At 40.3% G+C, this 19,682-nt stretch overlaps 2 protein-coding genes across 6 annotated transcripts in view; one reads left to right on the top strand and one right to left on the bottom strand.

Moving 5' to 3' along the window:
• elovl1b (ELOVL fatty acid elongase 1b) overlaps positions 1–8,428 on the bottom strand; it is a 42,586-nt gene extending 34,158 nt beyond the window's left edge. Inside the window, exon 1 of one of the 2 annotated variants that reach the window (XM_076278287.1) lies at positions 8,317–8,428. The gene's annotated coding sequence lies outside the window, so the exon portion shown is untranslated. The remainder of the gene's footprint in view (positions 1–8,316) is intronic. The other variant, XM_076278283.1, reaches the window with a different exon arrangement.
• On the top strand, positions 8,410–19,371 carry mob3c (MOB kinase activator 3C). Of its 4 annotated transcripts, XM_076278290.1 has the most exons (7): positions 8,410–8,484; positions 9,014–9,088; positions 9,242–9,524; positions 11,145–11,399; positions 17,186–17,703; positions 18,220–18,422; positions 18,630–19,371. In XM_076278290.1, exons 5-7 carry the CDS (start codon positions 17,286–17,288, stop codon positions 18,663–18,665), a joined length of 657 nt encoding a protein of 218 aa, XP_076134405.1. In that variant the 5' UTR covers positions 8,410–8,484; positions 9,014–9,088; positions 9,242–9,524; positions 11,145–11,399; positions 17,186–17,285; the 3' UTR covers positions 18,666–19,371. The 4 variants fall into 4 exon arrangements, with proteins under 4 accessions (XP_076134405.1, XP_076134404.1, XP_076134407.1 ...); XM_076278289.1 differs by lacking the exons at positions 8,410–8,484; positions 9,014–9,088; positions 9,242–9,524; positions 11,145–11,399 and adding an exon at positions 13,146–15,046; XM_076278292.1 differs by lacking the exons at positions 8,410–8,484; positions 9,014–9,088; positions 9,242–9,524; positions 11,145–11,399 and adding an exon at positions 13,154–15,046 and having other exon boundaries at positions 18,656–19,371.
• Positions 19,372–19,682: the final 311 nt, after the last annotated feature.

Below are 19,682 nucleotides of genomic sequence, written 5' to 3'. Positions count from 1 at the left end.
GAGAAAGTTACCCTTTCTTACACTGTGGAATCTGCTTCTTCTAAATGATGTCACTTCCTTGAAATTATGTCACTTCTAGTTTGTACCATTATTTTATAGGGGGTTTTGGTGAAAGTAACAGGACTGAGATAAAATTAAGGGACAATTATAAATTACTTATATTTTCTAAGAAAACATATCTATTTATGTCAAAATCATTGCTTAACAATGAGATTTCACTTAAGACAATATAAAACTGTGAAAATTGTATCATTTTACCAACATTTTACAACTGAGAAGTGCTGTTGAAAAAGAAAAAACATAGCGTGGGACAGGCCAAAATCAACCAAAATCCTTACCCATAGCATATATTTATGTGATTTTAATAATTTTAACTTGTATTTTATTGGGTTTACTTGGTCTTATATTGATGCATATGATCTATAGTAACATTAAGTTTTTTAAATTACACATTTATTTGTTGTTAAAGCAACTTTAGAACTGATTATATGTTGTGGGACGCAAAAGGCACCGATTCGGTGGAATGACCCGTCGCTTGACTTATCGTGAACAGGTATGATAAGGGATCAGATTCCAAAAATAATTCAGTGGAAATGCATGGATTCCAGTTGCTGCTACTGGAAGAAACTGGAATCCATGCATTTCCACGGAATTATTTTTGGAATCGGATCCCTTATCACAGTGTTTTTCAACCTTTTTTGTGCCACGGCACACTTTTGACACTTAAAATGTCCCACGGCACACTAACGTCCTGTGTGAAGAAAAAATAAACATACCATAGCCTAAAATTTCAAATAATACACAGATATGGCCTTATTATGGCTTCTATGCAAGACCTGCTCAATAAAACAAGCGCCCTCTGTTTCATTTGTTGGTGACTATATCTAATTTAATTGTTGTTATGAACTGGATATGTGATGATTCTGTGAATATTGGATATGGGGCCCCCGTTGTACAATGCCTGCATACCACAAATAGTGCAATCATACAATCAATGAGAGCATGTGGTTATAAATTCTTTGATGCAACAGTTGCTTTTCTGGACCAGTGAGTGACATTTGGGTCATTTTCTGCGGCACACCTGATGATCTCTCACAGCACACTAGTGTGCCCCGGCACAGTGGTTGAAAAACACTGCCTTATCATACCTGTTCATTCTTACTCATCGCGCGACTTATCGTGACTAAATTCAAGATGGCTGCAAACGCTAAACTTCGTGAAGGTACTGTCTGTATAAATCGTCTTGTAAGTAAACTACCAGTGCTTTTTCAAAGTTCTCAATGTCTCATTTTAAATGTCAGGGCCCTCAGAAGTCTACCAATGAAGTGTGGAGATACATTGAGCCTCGTAAATGGTGTAAAACAATGATTTATTTGCATGGCTAGCCCGATGCCGAAGCGCCACCATTGAAAAAGCTGTTGGTAGCATCGGACTGATAGGACTAGAGTGGAATGCGACACGACAAAATGAAGTGTCGTGCAAGTGGATCGGTACCGTAGTCCTATGGGTGACGTCAAGCGACTTTAAAGCAACACCAAAGAACTTTTCATCTGTCGCACGCACTATTTGTTTATCCAGCACCGGCTTTGCAAATAACAATGTCCACAGACAAGGTAGAATAAGTTGCATGATTTTATGAAAGTACGATGTATTGCGACATCAGATGCAAGTCAAATTTGTAGTTTCTCATGTCTCATTCCATCGAACTACAGATCCGCTACCCGATGCAGCAAACTTACATAGTGCGGTAATAGCCGATAGAGGGCCGCGAAGCGAATGCAGAAAGTGCCGTTCACCCTGTTACGAGTTGATGAACCACTGAAACGATTTTGGAAACATTATTTTAAGGTACAAAAAACTCTTTGGTGTTGCTTTAACGCGCCCGCAAAGCATTCCAGGAAGGCAGCGCTGCATTTGAAATAATGTCGCGCGTCAAAAAGCTGGCCGATGCCCAGCTTTATGCAAATTAATCTGTTGAACGCCAGGTGGCTATCCAATGAAAGCACGAGGTTGTAGGTCCTTTGTTCTACCACAACGGTGCCTGTGAAACTTTGGTTCCGCTTACAAGACAAATAATGTTTTAACAATCTCTTCCACGACCACCCAGTAGGTCATAAAACAAACGAAACTAGGATTTGGATGAATATACTGACTGTTGGTGTTTCTGGTGAGGATTTGAGATTGCATTGAGTAATAAAACAGGATTTCGAAATGGCTTGCATAGTTTGTTTAGGCTATTAATGTGTTGTATACTGTTAAGTACATGCCTAAATTGTGGTCCATTTGTGGAAAAACACTTAAGATACGTTAAAACGAACTGAATATGAGCTGGTAACTGACATTTTAAACAAAACGCCCACACACGACTGAACGAGGGGAGGCAGCGCGACCCCATGCGTATGACGTGTCGTGCAAGTGGATCGGTACCGTAACGGTACCGATCCACTTGCACGACACTTCATTTTGTCGTGTCGCATTCCACTCTAGTCCTATGGGTGACGTCAAGCGACTTTAACGCGCCCGCAAAGCATTCCGGAAAGGCAGCGCTGCATTTGAAAATATGTCGCGCGTCAAAAAGCTGGGCGAAGCCCATCTTTATGCAAATGAATCCGTTGAACGCGAGGCGACTCTCCAATGAAAGGACGAGGTTGTAGGTCCTTTGTTCTACCACAACGGTGCCTGTGAAACTTTGGTTCTGCTTACAAGACAAATAATGTTTTAACGATCTCTTCCACGACCACCTAGTAGTCCATAAAACAAACAAAACTAGGATTTGGATGAATATATTGACTGTTGGTGTTTCTGGTGAGGATTTGAGATTGCATTGAGTAGTTTAAATAAAACAAGATTTCCAAATGGCTTGCATAGTTTGTTTAGGCTATTAATGTGTTGTATACTGACTCTACGCGTATGATGTGTCGTGCAAGTGGATCGGTACCGTAACGGACTACACACACTACACACACACACACACTGCTCCACTCCCCTCCCGCCCACACACACATCTTCACTGTTATCACTCACATACATCATACATACAGTACTCTGCTTGCAATAGTAAGTCCCTTCACCATACTTGCAGTACACTGCCCCCCCCCCCTCCCTACATACACAGCACATTATTTCATCAGGAAGCTTCTTCAACACACATCCCCAACATACCTACAGCACACTGCCCCCCCCCAATACACAGCACATTGTCTCATGACATATGACATGTTGCACACTGCCCTCTCCCCACATACACAGCACACTATCCCATCTCCCTTGTCATCCCCCCAACACACACACCAAGACCCCTGGCAGTTGGGTCTGCCCAAGGTTTCTTCCTAAGTAAGGGAGTTTTTCCTTGCCCCTGTTGCTCTTGGGTGTTCCTTGTTGGTGCCCCCCCCCCCCAATCCTCCCCCACCTTTCTTATGCAGCCCTTGCCACTTAATCTACTAAACCCCTCTTCTACTGCACTTTTTACCCCCCCCCCCCCCCCCATAAATGCACAAATAGGCTGACACCAGACATAATTTCACTGCATTTCTTACATCCAGTAACTATATGCATGTGACAATAAACTTCCTTGTGTCCTTGTATTCTTGTATTCAGTCCTAGTTACTTTACTTTGAGCCATGCTCTTCCTTACTTGAATCACCTTTGAAAATAGAGGATTGAAGTAGCCTATATGGGTGTTTGGGAATGAACGTTGACTCAGATGCTTTTTGAGACTTTGAGCATAAATGTCCCAGCCCGGTGTTTAGGATGCATCATACACAGGTTATCTTTCAGGTAGCCTATATATTTTCCATTAGAAAACAATCACATAGCGAACGTGTTGTGGCTAACTCACTTAGCTCCTGTTAGTAGCCTAGGTTATGGTCATAAGCAAATGAGATGACAGTCGAACGATGCAATTAGTGCTGTTATCAATTTGCTTGGTAGCCTATAACCACATTTATGGTTTTCTACAAATACATCAATAATCAAATTGGCCTCCATCACTCAACCAATGCTAACGGTAACATTATTTTACCTACTCTAGGCTATTGATATAACTTAAGATTAAGGTAGCCTACCTGCAGTAAAAACCAAGCATGTCCGATAAACATTCTCAGATTTATTTCGGCTTCAAGAAGAAATGGGAATTACATGTCATGCAGAAATCATCCTACCCAGACGTTCTCTGCGGTAAACTACAGTCTTGTCCTTGTAGGAAGCGTAGTGTCTTTCCAACCCACTTTAGATTAATTTCCAACTAAATTATGTCTCACTGCAACGATGCGCCATCTGGTGGACAAACGACTATGTGACGCCAATACTGGAAATGCAGCCAAATTATTATGATGAATATTTGGTTTTCCTTTAATCCTACTGAATTTGTAATTATGTATCGGCCGTTCTAATTGCAGATACCGATGGTATGTGCGTGCCTGTGTGTGTGTGTGCTTGTGTATTATGTGTGCACCACCATCTACAGGCCAATGAGTGTACAGTCACTAAATGTACACATAACTTAATGTTTTTAGACCCCCCCATGGATGAAATTCTACGAAACTTGGCATACCTCCAGAGAATGTCATTTTAGGCCGAAAAAAAGTTTTTAAAAAAAAATTCAGATATTAGGCATGGAAATCACTTAGTCCTGCTGTACTGACCCTTCCATTCCCAAAAATATGTATGGTCTTTTAGATTTTGTGTTGAAATTCATATTTATTCACTAATTAGTTGTGGTAGTGACTAAAATTGTCATATGGTGTGACATGAAAGTTATTGTGTGTAAAATTATAATGGGGTATTTTGTTTTTAATGTGTGTCAAAGTATTATAATTTTCTATCATTACTTCATCAAGATCTAGCATTTCCTTGTGCAAATGTATTACATTTTACAGTATATTTCTTCATCAATACACAGAGTAAGGCATATGTCCTCAATCTTTCAATAAACATCATATTCATTTTGACATACCTTGATATAAAAGAAAGAACATGCTTGTGACTTTTGCTGACCCTATTTTCCATCTGTTCCATTGAGATCTGTATGATTTAGACCCCAAAAGCCTTTTTATTTTCATAATTTCTTGATGTCACACCATATGATATGGTGTCACGCCATATGATAAATAACACCACATAACAATCTGTTAATATACAAATGTGTATATGTATTTCACAAGCGACAAAAGACAGTTTAAGACAGTTATATCATGTAAAGGTTCACTTTCAGAAATCACAACTAATAAAACAGAATGCCACCAAATTTTGCATAGCTCTTGGGTTTCCTGAGTTTTTCTCTGCTCAATGGTGGGCTTCAATCTGAATGTTTGTAGTTCCCCTTTGAGTTTATTCACTTTACATCTGTTAAAAGACAAATTCAACAATTTATTCAGATAATTTAAAAACATATCCTGCATTATAATCAGATTAAATTGTTGCAATTACTTATAGTGCTAAAGACAACATTAATATTACTGTTTTCTTTAAAACCAGAATTTATTTTCTCAGACTACTATTGATATTTAGAATGTCAAATATGTATCTTTTGTATCCAAGGCTGTAGAGTGAGTGAGTGAGTGTGTGAGGGGGTGATTTCTGTGTTTTATGTGTGTGTGATTCACAATACATGCAATAGTTGCACATCTTAAATAATAAATGTTAAATCATGTTAAATATGTCAAAATATATATTACACTTAATTATGAGTTAAACATATGTATGAAAAAACATCATTTATGAAGGAAAATGCAGTTTCTATCATATAGTGTGACAAATAAATCATATGGTGTGACGAGAAAACCCGGTCACACTATATGATATGGGGTCACACCATATGAGGTTTCATGCACTTAGCATGACATTAAGCAATGTGCTTTTATGCTAACATCCTAAAACCATGCTAGCTGCAATATGACAATATAGTTTTAAAGGTAATATTGACTGAAAAGTAATTTCATTTGGCCATTTTTGTGTAAAATGCGTCACACCAAAAGACAGTGCAAAAGGGAACTGAAGCAGGAGTGCCGGGTATACTTGATTTTTTAAAAAACATGAAGAGAGAAAACTCACCTTGTAACCTTCAGTGTCCTTCTGAGGTGTTGTTCTTCCTCCTGAAAGAAGGAGGACCCCTACTCCCCAAAGCTCTCCAGACAATTGCCCGTTTAAAAAAAGTAATATGGCGTCACACCATATGATATCCATTTCTGGGACAAAGTGTTTTAGTTAAGGGTGGCTTCACAATATTATGCCTGAACTTTTAGTCAAGCAGACTCACAAGTAGGCATCTGGGTTATCAATATATGATTGAATAAACAGAAAATGAATTCATTTTCTTGTTTTTATTCAAAATCAAAATTTGTGAAATGTGCTTGGGACATGAGCTTTTTCTGGTTTGGCTGAAAATTGTGAAAAAATGGAAGATTATTCCCATGAATGCTCTGTATGTTCATATAAACAGCATTTTCTGAACAATATCACCATAGTTTTTGACATATTTGTTTTATAATTTACCTATCTTTGACACATTGGACCAAAAAAAGGCCATGTCATGTCAACCACCCACCAACATACCATAGGCCCTACTATAAAAATTTCTTCATCCTCGGTGCCACGGTTCAGGTAATTATTTAGGAAAAACTGCATTTTTTGGGTTTCGGGGCGCCCAGCGCGGAGGGGAAGTGGCCCCCGGGGACCAAACGAAATTTTTCCGTAAAAGTCTAGTGGGGCTACTTACCCACCAAATTTCATGTGGCCCGGTGTTTCGGTGTCCCGGGTATCGTTGACCAAAAATTCAGGAAGTAGATGAGGAAAAAAAAAAAAAAAAACAACTTTGACAATCACTATATGGCCGCTTCGCTAGCGGCGGTCATAATTATACATTCACCAATAACTCACCCTTTGCTTTTGCTTAGATGTGCTGGATATAATGGACCCATTTTTGTCACTAGAAATGTGTAGTGGTGCAGTTGACAGTTCTAGGATATAAGAGGGGTAGCCTATATTAGGGGTTTGCACCGACGTCACGTTCTGGCCGGTAACTATGGTAACCCAGCAGGCGCGGCCATATTGGCGATACTCAGTGAATGAAGTACAATGGAGTATTATGCACTTTGGATATCTTACGTGACTGTAACCGTGTCTAAACAACAGAAAAGCTCATCAAAATGCGTCTAAGATGCAAAGGCATATAGGGCAGGATTTGGACCACAAGAAAAGGCGCGATATTTCAAGGAAATTACAGATTATTGGCAGCGCAGATCCATACACTGCAAAAACTGCTTATCTAACATAATCTAACCAAGTGTTATTAATCTTATATCAAGATAAAAATAACTAGTTGGTATTGTTTTCAGTATAAAGAGACTTACCTAGTGCTTTCTTGTAAAATCATTTGACTTAATTTAAAACAAATTTGACTTATTTTAAGACATCTCATCTTGAAAACAAGCAAATTTGTCTGCCAGTGCGTTAAGCAAATTTGTCTTAAAAACAAGCAAATTTGTCTGCCAGTGCGTTGAGCAAATTTGTCTTGATAAGACTCCTTAAAATAAGTTAAAGTCTTCTTAAATTAAGTCAAAATGACCTTTTGAGAGGGCGCTAGGTAAGTCTTTTCATACTAAAAACAATACCAAATATATTTTTTAATCTTAATATACGATCAATAACACTTGGTTAGAATTCATTTTTTGCAGTGTAGGAGTTGGGTGAGGGAGACGAAGTACCAAGTTCAACGACAAGCGCCCCCCTTCCTCTGATAACTTCTGGTATTATTGTCCCTTCTCCCTGGTTTTTTAATAACTTTTGGAAGTCGATACCTACACCAGATGTTTTTCTCAGTCTGACCTATTGGTACAACCTAAAACACGGCAATAATTAACCATTTTCCTTGACGATGTTAGGGATTTACTTCAGTGCCTAATGCTTTCTAATGAGGCGAGTATCTCCAATATGGCTATGTCCAGATCTGATGACACGCCGTGCAAACCCCTAATAGGCATCTATTGCACTTTTGTACAGAATTAGGATCAAAATAAGCATTTGGCTCTTTACTGGACCAAAACCATTTGGACCTAGTCTATGGTCTCATCATCGGGGTGCTTTTGTTTTCTCGTTCCCAAGACTTCTTTGCCATTGCCTTACCATCAGTTAAAATTAAATGAATGATGTGTGGTTGTTTCCACCACCAAAAATGTGAAAGCTCATTTCGATCTAAAAGATAACTTCAACTCTAAACTATCCAGGTCATGCGGGTTACGAGTAATTTCACACAGGAAAGTAGGTCTGCAGCCATCTACAACAGGTGACGCTAGCGCTTTTCCGGTAGTGTTTGCTTACAGTATATTCAACTTGCAGTCGCTTCCCTCCTCTTCTCGGCCTGTGTCGTCTCTTACTGTGAGAAAAGATCGGTGTCATAAGCAGCGATAGCCTATGATGGATGACAGCAGATGGATTCTGCTAGTTGGCGCACCTGAAAACGAAGACAGGTGAACTCATTCGAAAGAGGTGTGAAAAGCTTGCTTAAGTCTAAACTAGAGTTAAACAGCTAGCACAGAGATGCCAAACCACATTGAACGAAACGCTATGTTGAACGAAACGCTATGTTGAAATATTACCGTTATTTATTTGCATTATCAACAAACGCATAGGCTACAACCCCCCCTTCTTAGAGATATGGAAAGCAGAGTTTAAATATGTTCCCAAATTCAGAGATGACCTGAACAAGATTATTCATCCTTTATATGAAGACGATTGGTAGCCTACCTTGATCAGACCCTGTTAACTTAGGTGACATCTAGCAGCGAACTCATTGTAAACATTACGTTGGCTGGTGTTTTAACCACAATCCGGACTAAACAACAACACAAGTCTGTGCGTAATAATTGATAATTAGCCTACATTTCAAAGATGCCACGTACCTTGAGTAAAAGCGATGCACTTGGGGTGGAAACTGTCGCGACAGGTTGGCCTACGTAATAGCTCACTTCCTTCTCACAAGTGATTCCCTGCCTCCACTTCCCTTCACATTTTGTAGCCTCTCAGACCCAACTCTTTGAAACAGGAAAGGGCAGCCAACACAGGAAGCCCAGGAGCCATTCAGTTTATTTAGGTAAACAGAACATTTATTGAAAGATTGCCTACACGAAATATGCATAACAAATGTATTTTATAACTCTTTTGAACAGTCAGTGGTACAGATTTAATCTTTTTTTTAATGGTGCACATCTTGTATCTGATATATATATATCTGTAAATTCAACAGATAATTCTGAAAATGAATGTCAACTGAATGTGGTGCTTTGCAAGTTCAACATACAGTTGGTAATGTATGTTTATCTTTGGATGTATTGCCCTCCAAGGTTGCTTTGTTGATAGTTTTGAATGGTAATAGGCTCGGTTGTTGATTGGCTGCTGTGGGAAATCCCCTACCTATAACACTAGAAATTTAACACCTCTCCTGTGTATATCTGAAGTTGGACTGCATTGTTGGAGCCGCTCAGAAGCCAGTGTGTGGCACATGATTGGTTGACAATGATACTTTAAAGGTGAGGTGAGTGAAGGAAGTCTTAATTTATGTTTATATTTAAATGTATTAGCAGATGCTTTCCCCCCAAAACAATGTTATATTTTAGTTCACCCCTCCCTTCAGTATTCCCAGAGAAACTCCACACAGCGTTTTGTTTTTGTTTGGGGGACAGGCTGCCCCCACTTTGTTTGTTTCCAGTTTTCGGAGCTGGCTGCCTTCAGAGACCGGGGTTCTATGAACTCATGGAATGGGCAGCTAGTGGGTCGTGAGAAGACGATTGCTGAATGTTGTAGGCTTGAAATCGAGTACGATCGATTGCTGACTAGACCTTTAAATACTTGACCTTGAAATTAATTTGATTGTGGGCCGTCAGTCCTCCTGGCTACTAGACAATGACATGTCAAACTCAGCATTACTCTTTTGGACAAAAGTTTCTGCCAAATCCCATAACCATAACCATACTCATTCATTAGGCTGGTTGTAACTAGCCCTAAGCAGGTAAGAGGTTTGGAGGCCTGTTTCCTCTGCTTTAAACTATAGACCTAAATGCACTGATCGGTCCGGTTCCTCAGAGCAGACAGTGCAGACCCTGAAGCAGATGTGGAACTTTTAACCTCACACATTATGAAACAATAATTGCATGTATGAAACAATTATGCTGTGCTACAATTTGCACTGCAATAAGCAAATTCAATAAAGATTCCCCAAGTGATATTTGTGTAAGTAGTCATAGTGGAAGCTTTATCCAGTGCTTTATATTAAGGGCCAATATAATCCATTTCCTAGAGCAGCCTATTCAATTTGGTCATTAGTGCGTAATTTGGTGACATTTGGTTTAGATGACTAATGATAGTAACCCAGGCCGAGGGTGAGAGGGAGTGAGTGAGTGGTTTAATATGATAGGAATCAGTTTGAGGCCTAACTGCCAGTGTATCCAGGTAGTGCAGCATTAAAGGAGAATTCCGGTGTGATATTGACCTAAAGTGTATTGAAACATGAGACCGAGTGTGAACGTATGTCTCATAGCCCATCTCGGCTTGTCCCCTGCACTCCAAAATCTGGCGCTTTCAATTGTGGTGCTTCGGCATGGGGCTAGCCATGCAAATAAATCACTGTTTTACACCATTTACGAGGCTCAATGTATCTCCACACTTCATTGGTAGACTTCCGAGGGCCCTGACATTTAAAACGAGACATTGAGAACTTTGAAAAAGCACTGGTAGTTTACTTACAAGACGATTTATACAGACAGTATCTTCACGAAGTTTAGCGTTTGCAGCCATCTTGAATTTAGTCACGATAAGTCGAGCGACGAGTAAGAATTAACAGGTATGATAAGGGATCAGATTCCAAAAATAATTCAGTGGAAATGCATGGATTCCAGTTTCTTCCAGTAGCAGCAACTGGAATCCATGCATTTCCACTGAATTATAATAATACACTTTAGGTCAATATCACATCGGAATTCTCATTTAAAAGTGTGACTGACATCCCCAAGGAGGAGGGACCTCATTTTGTGAACCCTGGCATGCCCCCTTTTCTTTTAGTGTTTCAAATACCTCAGAAGTTACTGTGTCAACTGATGGATCTCAACATGAATTATTGCACCCCTCTTGTGTCTTGCACCTGTTAAGCACAGGTAGGAATCCAGCCCCATGTGTAATAATCGCCCTGTCAGCAAGATCGCTAATGTGCCCTCGAGATGGAGTAGGAGGTGGATTAGTGGCTGATGTTCAACTATGTGAGTGATGGGAAGCATCGGCCAGGGTGGGCACACGTGGTGGCCAGGAGGTGCGATCAAAGACCCAATGGGCTGGGCTGAAGGCAGGAGGACAGAGCTGACCGACTGGTTTCACTTCCTTCTATGCTGATAGCAGGAAAAACTGCTCTGCAGGTTGGGATGCCACTAACCTTTCTCATAGGGCTGGGCGATATGGACCAAAAGTCATAGCCCTATATATTTAGGTTGAATATCGATATACAATATATATCCCGATATTTTTTCCGCAAAGTTAGAGCTGTAAAATGAAATGTTCAGTCAAATAGGAGTAGTAATAGGAGTACACATAAAACTGGAGTGCCTTTTTTGAATTTAAAAATTTAAATAAAAAAATATCTTTAAAAAAAAAAAGCCTATAAAATACAATAGGCCAATCTTTTTCTGAAATAAATATTGCCATTGACAGCGGTAATTATATTTGCAGCGGTAATTACATGAATTTATTACACGGCTCTTCACAAGACAAGTAGAACGCTCCATTGGCTTGAATGGGATTTCCCAAAGTTCTACGGTAAAATATATTCATGTAATTACCGCTGCAAACATATAATTACCCCTGTCAATGGCAACGGGGTTTGTGCTTCTGATACGTCTTCCATATCACTACGCAAGGACTGGAACTTCATTCAAAAGTGAAAGCAGACGGTTGATCAGCTGTGTTCTAAAGAATGTTTGATTCAAGTTCAGCAGCGTGTGTTGTTGCGAACTATTTGTTTCTCAGCAAATGCCACGATGAACGGTAACAAATAGGCTAGGCTATGTAGGCTAAAGTCATATCGTGGGGAGTTTATTATTTCGTTTTGGCAAGTAGCCGTGTAATAAGCGGGATAATGTATAGAACGCCGGTCATTACTGGGAAAATAAGTCCCTTCAGGGCGGAACAAGGCCCGGTTCGCCCTGTCGGGACTTATTTTCCCAGTAATGACCGGCGTTCTATACATTATCCCTTACTTATTTTTGGGAACTTTGGGAAATCCCATTCAAGTCAATGGAGCGTACTAGCATTGTGAAGAGCCGTATAATAAATCGATATATCGCCCAGCCCTTCTTTCTCACAATAAAAGCAAGCCAAACAAAAAGTAGACCAAAGGTAAGACGACACAGGTGTACACACAGACAAAGCTTATGCAAGCGTGTGAGTGTGGCGGTAACACACCCCGCAGACAACACTGTAAACTTGGTCAACACACAACACATTCATAAATACTAAGTAAACATAATTAAGGAAATGTTTTCTTTAATCCAGATACTTTGTGTTTTATATAGGTGTACAAAGCTTTGTTTACATTTTCATTGAAGCACCATGTTTGACTATGAGGAGCATTGATGCTGATATTGATACTGATCAATAATTTGTAAGATGTATTGTTTTCATTTTAGCCAGAAAACATTTTTTTTATTTTTCTCTGTGTTGATTGACATGTCTAAAGTATGAGTATTATTGTTGCCATAAACATACTGTAAACTGTATTGGTAAACACACCAGACTACAGTTTTATGCAGGGACCAATTTTGCATTATACTGCACCCGTGCGGACAATAGTATCCATTAATCCTTCAGAAATTGAAAATAAAAGAGATAATTTTCTCTTCTCTTCTCTTCTCTTCTCTTCTCTTCTCTCTTTCTCTCTCTCTTTCTCTCTCTCTCTTTCTGTTTGAGTATAAGTATAAGTATATATACTCATTTGATCCCGTGAGGGAAATTTGGTCTCTGCATTTATCCCAATCCGTGAATTAGCGAAACACACTCAGCACACAGTGAACACACAGTGAGGTGAAGCACACACTAATCCCGGCGCAGTGAGCTGCCTTGCTCAAGGGCACTTCAGCCATGGCCTACTGGTCAGGGTTCGAACCGGCAACCCTCCGGCTACAAGTCCGCGTGTGTGTGTGTGTGTGTGTGTGTGTGTGTGTGTGTGTGTGTGTGTGTGTGTGTGTGTGTGTGTGTGTGTGTGTGTGTGTGTGTGTGTGTGTGTGTGTGTGTGCGCGCACGAGCGAGCGAGCGTGTTGTGTGTGTGTGTAAATGGACAACAAAGTGTGTAATTAAGACACACCAAGCATAGCGAGCAATTAATCTGTTTGGGTCATCATGGCATTCGAAGCTTGTGTTTTTGTGCAGATCTCCAACATATGATTTGAAATGAGGGAAAGTCGTATAATGCCTTCAATGCCACTAATCAGCTGTCATTTGATAGTGTTTATGTCCTTGCTGACGTTGTAAATTGTTAGAACTAGGCCTACATATAGCTCTTTTTATACACATAAGAAAGGAGTCATCATTGCTTGTGGACATACTTAAGCACGTAAAACAGCCTCCATTTACAGTTACCACGCACACACTCTTGTCAACTGTTGATGATTATCAGACATTGAAGTCACAGGCCATAGTCAAAGTATGTGATGAGGAAATGACTCCATCTAGTGAAATGTTTAGGTATGACATGAAGTAATTCTACAATGACCGTGAAATTAGTTACTAATTTCAGTGGAATTAGTTATTTTAACATTATTTGATCATTTGTTCATAGTTGCTGATATCATTCTTCTGGTAACCCCAAAGACTGCATTTATGGGGGAGCCAGTATTCAATTTCTACAGTACTCAGTAGAAATCAGCCATCCACTCTCTTATCTCACTGTATAACCATTCACTTGCAGTTCGGCCAGCAGTTATCAGTGCACACCTGGTCCAGTTGTGAATAGGTGTGGTATACAGCAAACACTTTCAACTCACTGAAACACAGGGCTGGAGACTTCCTGAAACCCATACAGAAATACAGAAGAATAGGCAGGTCATTTGAACCATAGTGACCAGAACGTTGATACTATCTTTTCTTATCGTATGGTTTGTGTTGCTCGATGTTCTCGGAATATTTGTTCCAAAAAAGGGATAAACAAATGTACTCTTGACAGATTTTAGAGAGTTTATCTGATGTCATTTCACAGGAAAAATAGATGATGACTGCTCATATCTTCAGTTACATTGAAATGTGTTTTTTTTCATAATGAATAGTCATTGTGTTGGTGCTGAAATGCAGCAAGCGATGAGAAATTTATGTTGCTTTTATCAGTATTCCTGTGAAGCCTGTGGAAATAACTTTCTCTGCCTGGGGAAGAATACTGAAAACTGAGTCTACTTTGGGCTCTGTGTGTGTATGTGCGTGTGTGTGCGCGCGCGTGTGTGTGTGTGTGTGTGTGTGTGAGAGAGAGGAGAGAGGGATGAGAGGGGAGCACTAGAATGGGAATGAGATAGGAGGAGCAGGAGGAGGGTCTGGGACGGCCTCTTGGTTTCGCTACCCGCAACTCAGAGTTCCTCCCCCTCCCCTCCTCTCAAACTTTATAGTTCCTCTCAAGACACACACACACACACGCACACACACGTACATGCACATGCATGCACGCAAGAGCACACAGTCACAGACAGTGGTAGAAGGGGGCCAACCAGACAAAATCAGGATATGACATCATTCCCAGGAAGAAAGGCCAAACAACTTTTTTTCTTCGTCTTTAACTTTTTCCCCCTCCTTTGCTGTGCTGTGGTGTGTTGTGTTGTGTGCCACTGAGTAAGTTCGGAGCCTCCTGGTCTGGTTTAGTCTGGTGCTGTCTGAAAGGGAGGGAGTGTCCGGAGGCACAAGAGGGGACAAATCAAATCAGTCTCCCGTTCGTGGGGAGTTCTATTTGAGCCACTGACACAGGAATTCTCCCGAGCCTTCCCAGGACTCGCCATAACATTCCAAACCATTCAAGTGGGACTCAGGCCAGGTACTGTAGGAAAATCTATTTTATTCTGTCTCTCTCTCTCTCTCTGTCTCTCTCTCTCTCTCTCTCTCTCTCCCTCTTGCTTTCTTTGATGTCTTTGTCTCAACTAACTTATCTGTTGCAGACTCACTTTTAAGGCAATAGTATGAAAGCATTCATTAACCAATGAGATTTATGAGACCTTTCAAGGATCGATAGCTCAACTTTTGAACGTGACCAGATAAGTTGATGTCACCTCAAGAGGGGCATAATGGCTAAAACAAATGCTACTGAGGAAGAAGTTGGTCAAACTAAGCTCCATCATGTTTTTATAAGGTGCAGGACGGCAACATTGACCCCACTCATAGCGTCAGTAAACGTGTATGTCAGAGGAGTATAACCATTTGTATTGTGGGGGAAAGAGTAAGTTGGATCAGCTGTCTGTTTAGAAAGGTTCTACATTCTCAGGCCGGCTCCAGACCAGTTTCAAGATCTGGAGTTTGCAGAATCGGCGAAGACTCTTCACGAGGCTGTCACAGTGTCACTCCTCCATAAGGCTTCAGTGGAGTGCAACAGAGGGCATCACAAAAATGTATGGAAGACAGACTGTAGATGAAACTGATGAGAATTCCTTAAATAGCATACATTTGTGGAGAAGACATTATTCTACGCAATAAAGCATTGTCCTTTGACCAGTAATGAGTGACAGAACTGCCATATGGTATGCGTCAGATAGTTTTTGTTTTGGTTGCACAAGCATGTCTTGCGCTGTTGTGGATGACTGGTCTGAGGCAGATCTGCAGCTGATGACTTCCTAATGCATGAGCTCTCAATATCTGAATGAGTTTGAAAGACCCCAGAGAAACAAGGCTTGCTAAGGCTTTTCGGACACTCGGGCGATGGGAGAACAAACACAGGAAGTGTCAGAAAGCCGCGATGTAAAACAGGACATGGGTCTCACATGGGAATGTAGCTCTAGTAACTGTAAACTGGGGAATTTGTCAGGTCACAGTTCTCCTCCAGGATGCTGTATGATAGCATCTTTTTGTCTCTGCCATTTATCCTTATCACACAGCACAGTAGTTTGTTTATTGTTTATCTTATCTGGATTGTTTTCTCCTTAATATCCATCTGATGGCCCTAGACGGCAGTACTTGTTCACATACTGGGGGCTTTGCTCTATACATACCACCCTATCCATCTTACAGGTCTAAAGGGTACCAAATGGGTAACTGGTACATACACCCCTCCAGATTAAAGCTTATTTGCTATCTCAAAAGAATTAGACATTTCTCATCCCTTTCCCTGATTGTAATCTAATGATTTCCCTCTTTAACATTTGCTGTGCCATGCAGAAATGTCAGATCCATTTGAGGCGATTTGATTGCTGTTGATCCCTTGGGAAGGCTAATGTGTAGCCATTATCTTCCTGATAGACTCCAAGCTAATTGCTGTTCAGAAAGGGCCCATATCAAGAGCATCACGGCTGTTTTGTCATTCAGCCTTGCATTCTTTGCTTTGCTGTTTTCTGCTGAGGTCTGTAATGTAATGTAATGTGTTTAAGGTTTCTGACATGTGCTCTGTACACATAAACACATCACAGCTTTCTGTGTGAGCTAAGCTAATACAAAGGAGGTTAAGAGAGAAGACAGAAGGGAATAAGATATATTGTGCTTACAGATAAAAACAGCTTACTCCATGGGTATTCATGGACACAGCTCTGAAGAGCATGCCTCTAATTTACTAAATTACGTATGAAGCCCTGTGTAGATTGGACAGCTCTATTTCTGTGCTTGGAGTTATATCCTAATTTCATTTCAGATCTTGTGACAATCGCAGAAAAGATGTTTAGGGTAATCTACTATAATCCTTTAAAACATGTGAATACCATCTGATTCTTTAGACACAACCTTATATTAAGCTATATCATAAACTTTATTTTGTTGTTATAAATATATAAACTATATTTATTTGGTACTTTTAGGTTGGAAAAAAAAAACAATGGATGGCATCAGTAGTGATTCAAACATATTTTGACTTTTGTCTTGATTCTTGACTTGCAAATGAATCATTGAAGGAAATTATAGAACTTCAAAATTGTCTGAAGTTTATGTGATACTGTGTTTCTTTCAATGTATCAACATGTGTCTTATTTCCACTTAGGGAGGGTCCTGTTGCTTCCATTGTCCACAGCATGAGATAACATTTCTGAAAGCGCTCTTCACAACATTCCTGTTGTTCTACTTCGGCAAAAAAAACCAAGATGAACCTCTGCCTTGGGCAAGTGTTCAGCAAAGATAAGACATTCAGGCCGCGGAAGCGCTTCGAGCCTGGCACGCAGAGGTTTGAGCTGTACAAAAAAGCCCAGGCCTCACTCAAGTCGGGCCTGGATCTGCGCAAAGTGGTTCAGCTGCCTGAGGGCGAGAGCCTCAATGACTGGATTGCCGTGCATGTGGTGGACTTCTTCAATCGCATCAACCTCATCTATGGCACGGTCAGTGAGTTCTGCTCCGAGCGCACCTGCCCTATAATGTCCGGCGGCCCGCGCTACGAGTACCGCTGGCAGGATGGTGACCACTACAAGAGGCCCACCAAGCTACCCGCGCTGATGTACATGAACCTGCTCATGGACTGGATCGAAACGCTCATCAATAACGAGGACATCTTCCCCACAAGAATAGGTGTGTGTGTGTGTGTATGTGTGTGTGTGTGACGTTTACAATTTTGTTTTTGAATTTCCAATTAACCTCGGAGGTTGGAGGCTTGTCATGGCAGTTGACAAGTGGACACAGCAAATCACTGATGGTCAAGCCCCAAGAGGCTGCTGTTAGCTCTGAGGCACTTGACGTCAGTCCAGCAAAAGGCCAACAGCACATCAGATTGGTTATGTAAATTATTCCATGAGTGGGCTGTGATGCTTTGACACTGAATGAATCGAGACTGACAGTCATGTTCAATGTTCTGTGTGTGTGTATGTCTGTGTGTGTGTGTGTGTGTGTGTGTGTGTGTGTGTCAAAGTGGAGTCACAAAGAGGTTAATTACACAGTAGTCAAATTACATTTAAAACAAATTGTCATCTAGGAGTCAGTTACAGATGTGACATAGAGCCTATTTTTATGTGTTTGTTTGTTTGCTTGTTTGTTTGTTTGTTTTTCATTGCATTCCTCCCAATGTAACATGGTATTCTCTTTGTTTAGGTGTTCCCTTCCCAAAGAACTTCCAGCAGGTGTGCAAGAAAATTTTGAGCCGACTGTTCCGAGTCTTCGTCCACGTGTACATCCACCACTTTGATGTTATTTGCAGTATGGGGGCAGAGGCTCACATAAACACCTGCTATAAACACTACTACTTCTTCATCTCTGAGTTCAGCCTCATCGAACACTCAGAGCTGGAGCCTCTGGTGAGTGGGATATGAACAATGGGATATTTAGAGATTATTGTACCATGGGCAGACATTTGGGTTTAGGTGCAGACCAGACAAATTACAAAAGTAATTATGTTTATTGATAATTGTCTATGTTTATTGTATAAAAGATGATTTTTGAACATTTGCCTTACTCTGAAGTGAGTAACTGTTCAGATTATTTTGATGTTGTTTCTAATCTAGATTTATCCTATATCTTCCAACAACAGAAAGAAATGACAGAAAAAATCTGTAACTAATGAGAAAGTAACTCATGGAACCTTAAAGGACCAATGGACCACCAGCATCACACCAAAAAACGAAGATCCAAGCAAGCGGACAGTAGGTCTAGCATAGGCCTATACTTCAGGAGACCTAGGCTAATTCATTCTGATGATGGCTTGCCTTTTTCTTGACTTTCTTATTACAGTGATAATACTTTATTGATGCTGTTTCTGAAACTGTGGTATCCTCTGCTGTTTCTTAAACTTTGGTGTCTTTTTTCCAGCTTATTTATGCATGTTAAGTTTCAGTTCATTTTTGGACAGCAAATGTGATTTAGTTTTTTTTTTCATATAAAATGTTTTTTTTTTTTCTGCATGACTTTTATAGCAGAAAATATGAGCCGAAATTCTTAAACTACAGAGCCTACACTTGAATCATTAACATTCCAGTGTTGTATGACACCATTTGGGATAGGCACAGCGAACAGTGACAACAGGCTACCAAGACAGTTGTTTCCACTTAAGTGTTCATCAATATGTACTTGTTCTAGAAGTGCCAGATATCCAGTAGGCTGGTTTTATTTATTGTTCAGATTAAATCTCAGCTAACCTTCAATTGTTGATTTTGGTACCATGCTTAAAAAGCAGTGTATAGGCCTAATGTATAATTTGTCATGTTGTTGTTGTTATTGTTGTTTTTAATAATAAATGCAGTAGCCTAGCCTGTTAATTGTATTGTCTGAATATGTCTACGCACACACACACGACTGAATTCTTATAAGGAAGAATGGGGTGATGACATGTTGATAAACATTTTACGTTATAGGGCGGTTTCACTGCCTTTTTTAGCACTGAATCAGTTTGGCCTACGTGTCAACCTTTTGTATTCTAGTGACACCTTAACATTCTCCAATCCGATCTCAACAACACCTGTAGAAACCTGTCTGTGATGATGTAATGTAGCTGTCTGATTTGCAACCTTCTAGCGACATCGACGTGTACTTTCCCCAAATATGACGCAGAATCATTCTTT

The sequence above is a fragment of the Alosa pseudoharengus genome, unplaced genomic scaffold (genome assembly GCF_046254945.1).
Source record: "Alosa pseudoharengus isolate Yale_2024_CS ecotype anadromous, Long Island Sound unplaced genomic scaffold, YU_APseudo_1.1 YU_APseudo_1.1_scf_11, whole genome shotgun sequence".
NCBI classification, from domain to species: Eukaryota; Metazoa; Chordata; class Actinopteri; order Clupeiformes; family Clupeidae; genus Alosa; species Alosa pseudoharengus.
This window is presented reverse-complemented; position numbering and strand designations above follow the sequence as displayed.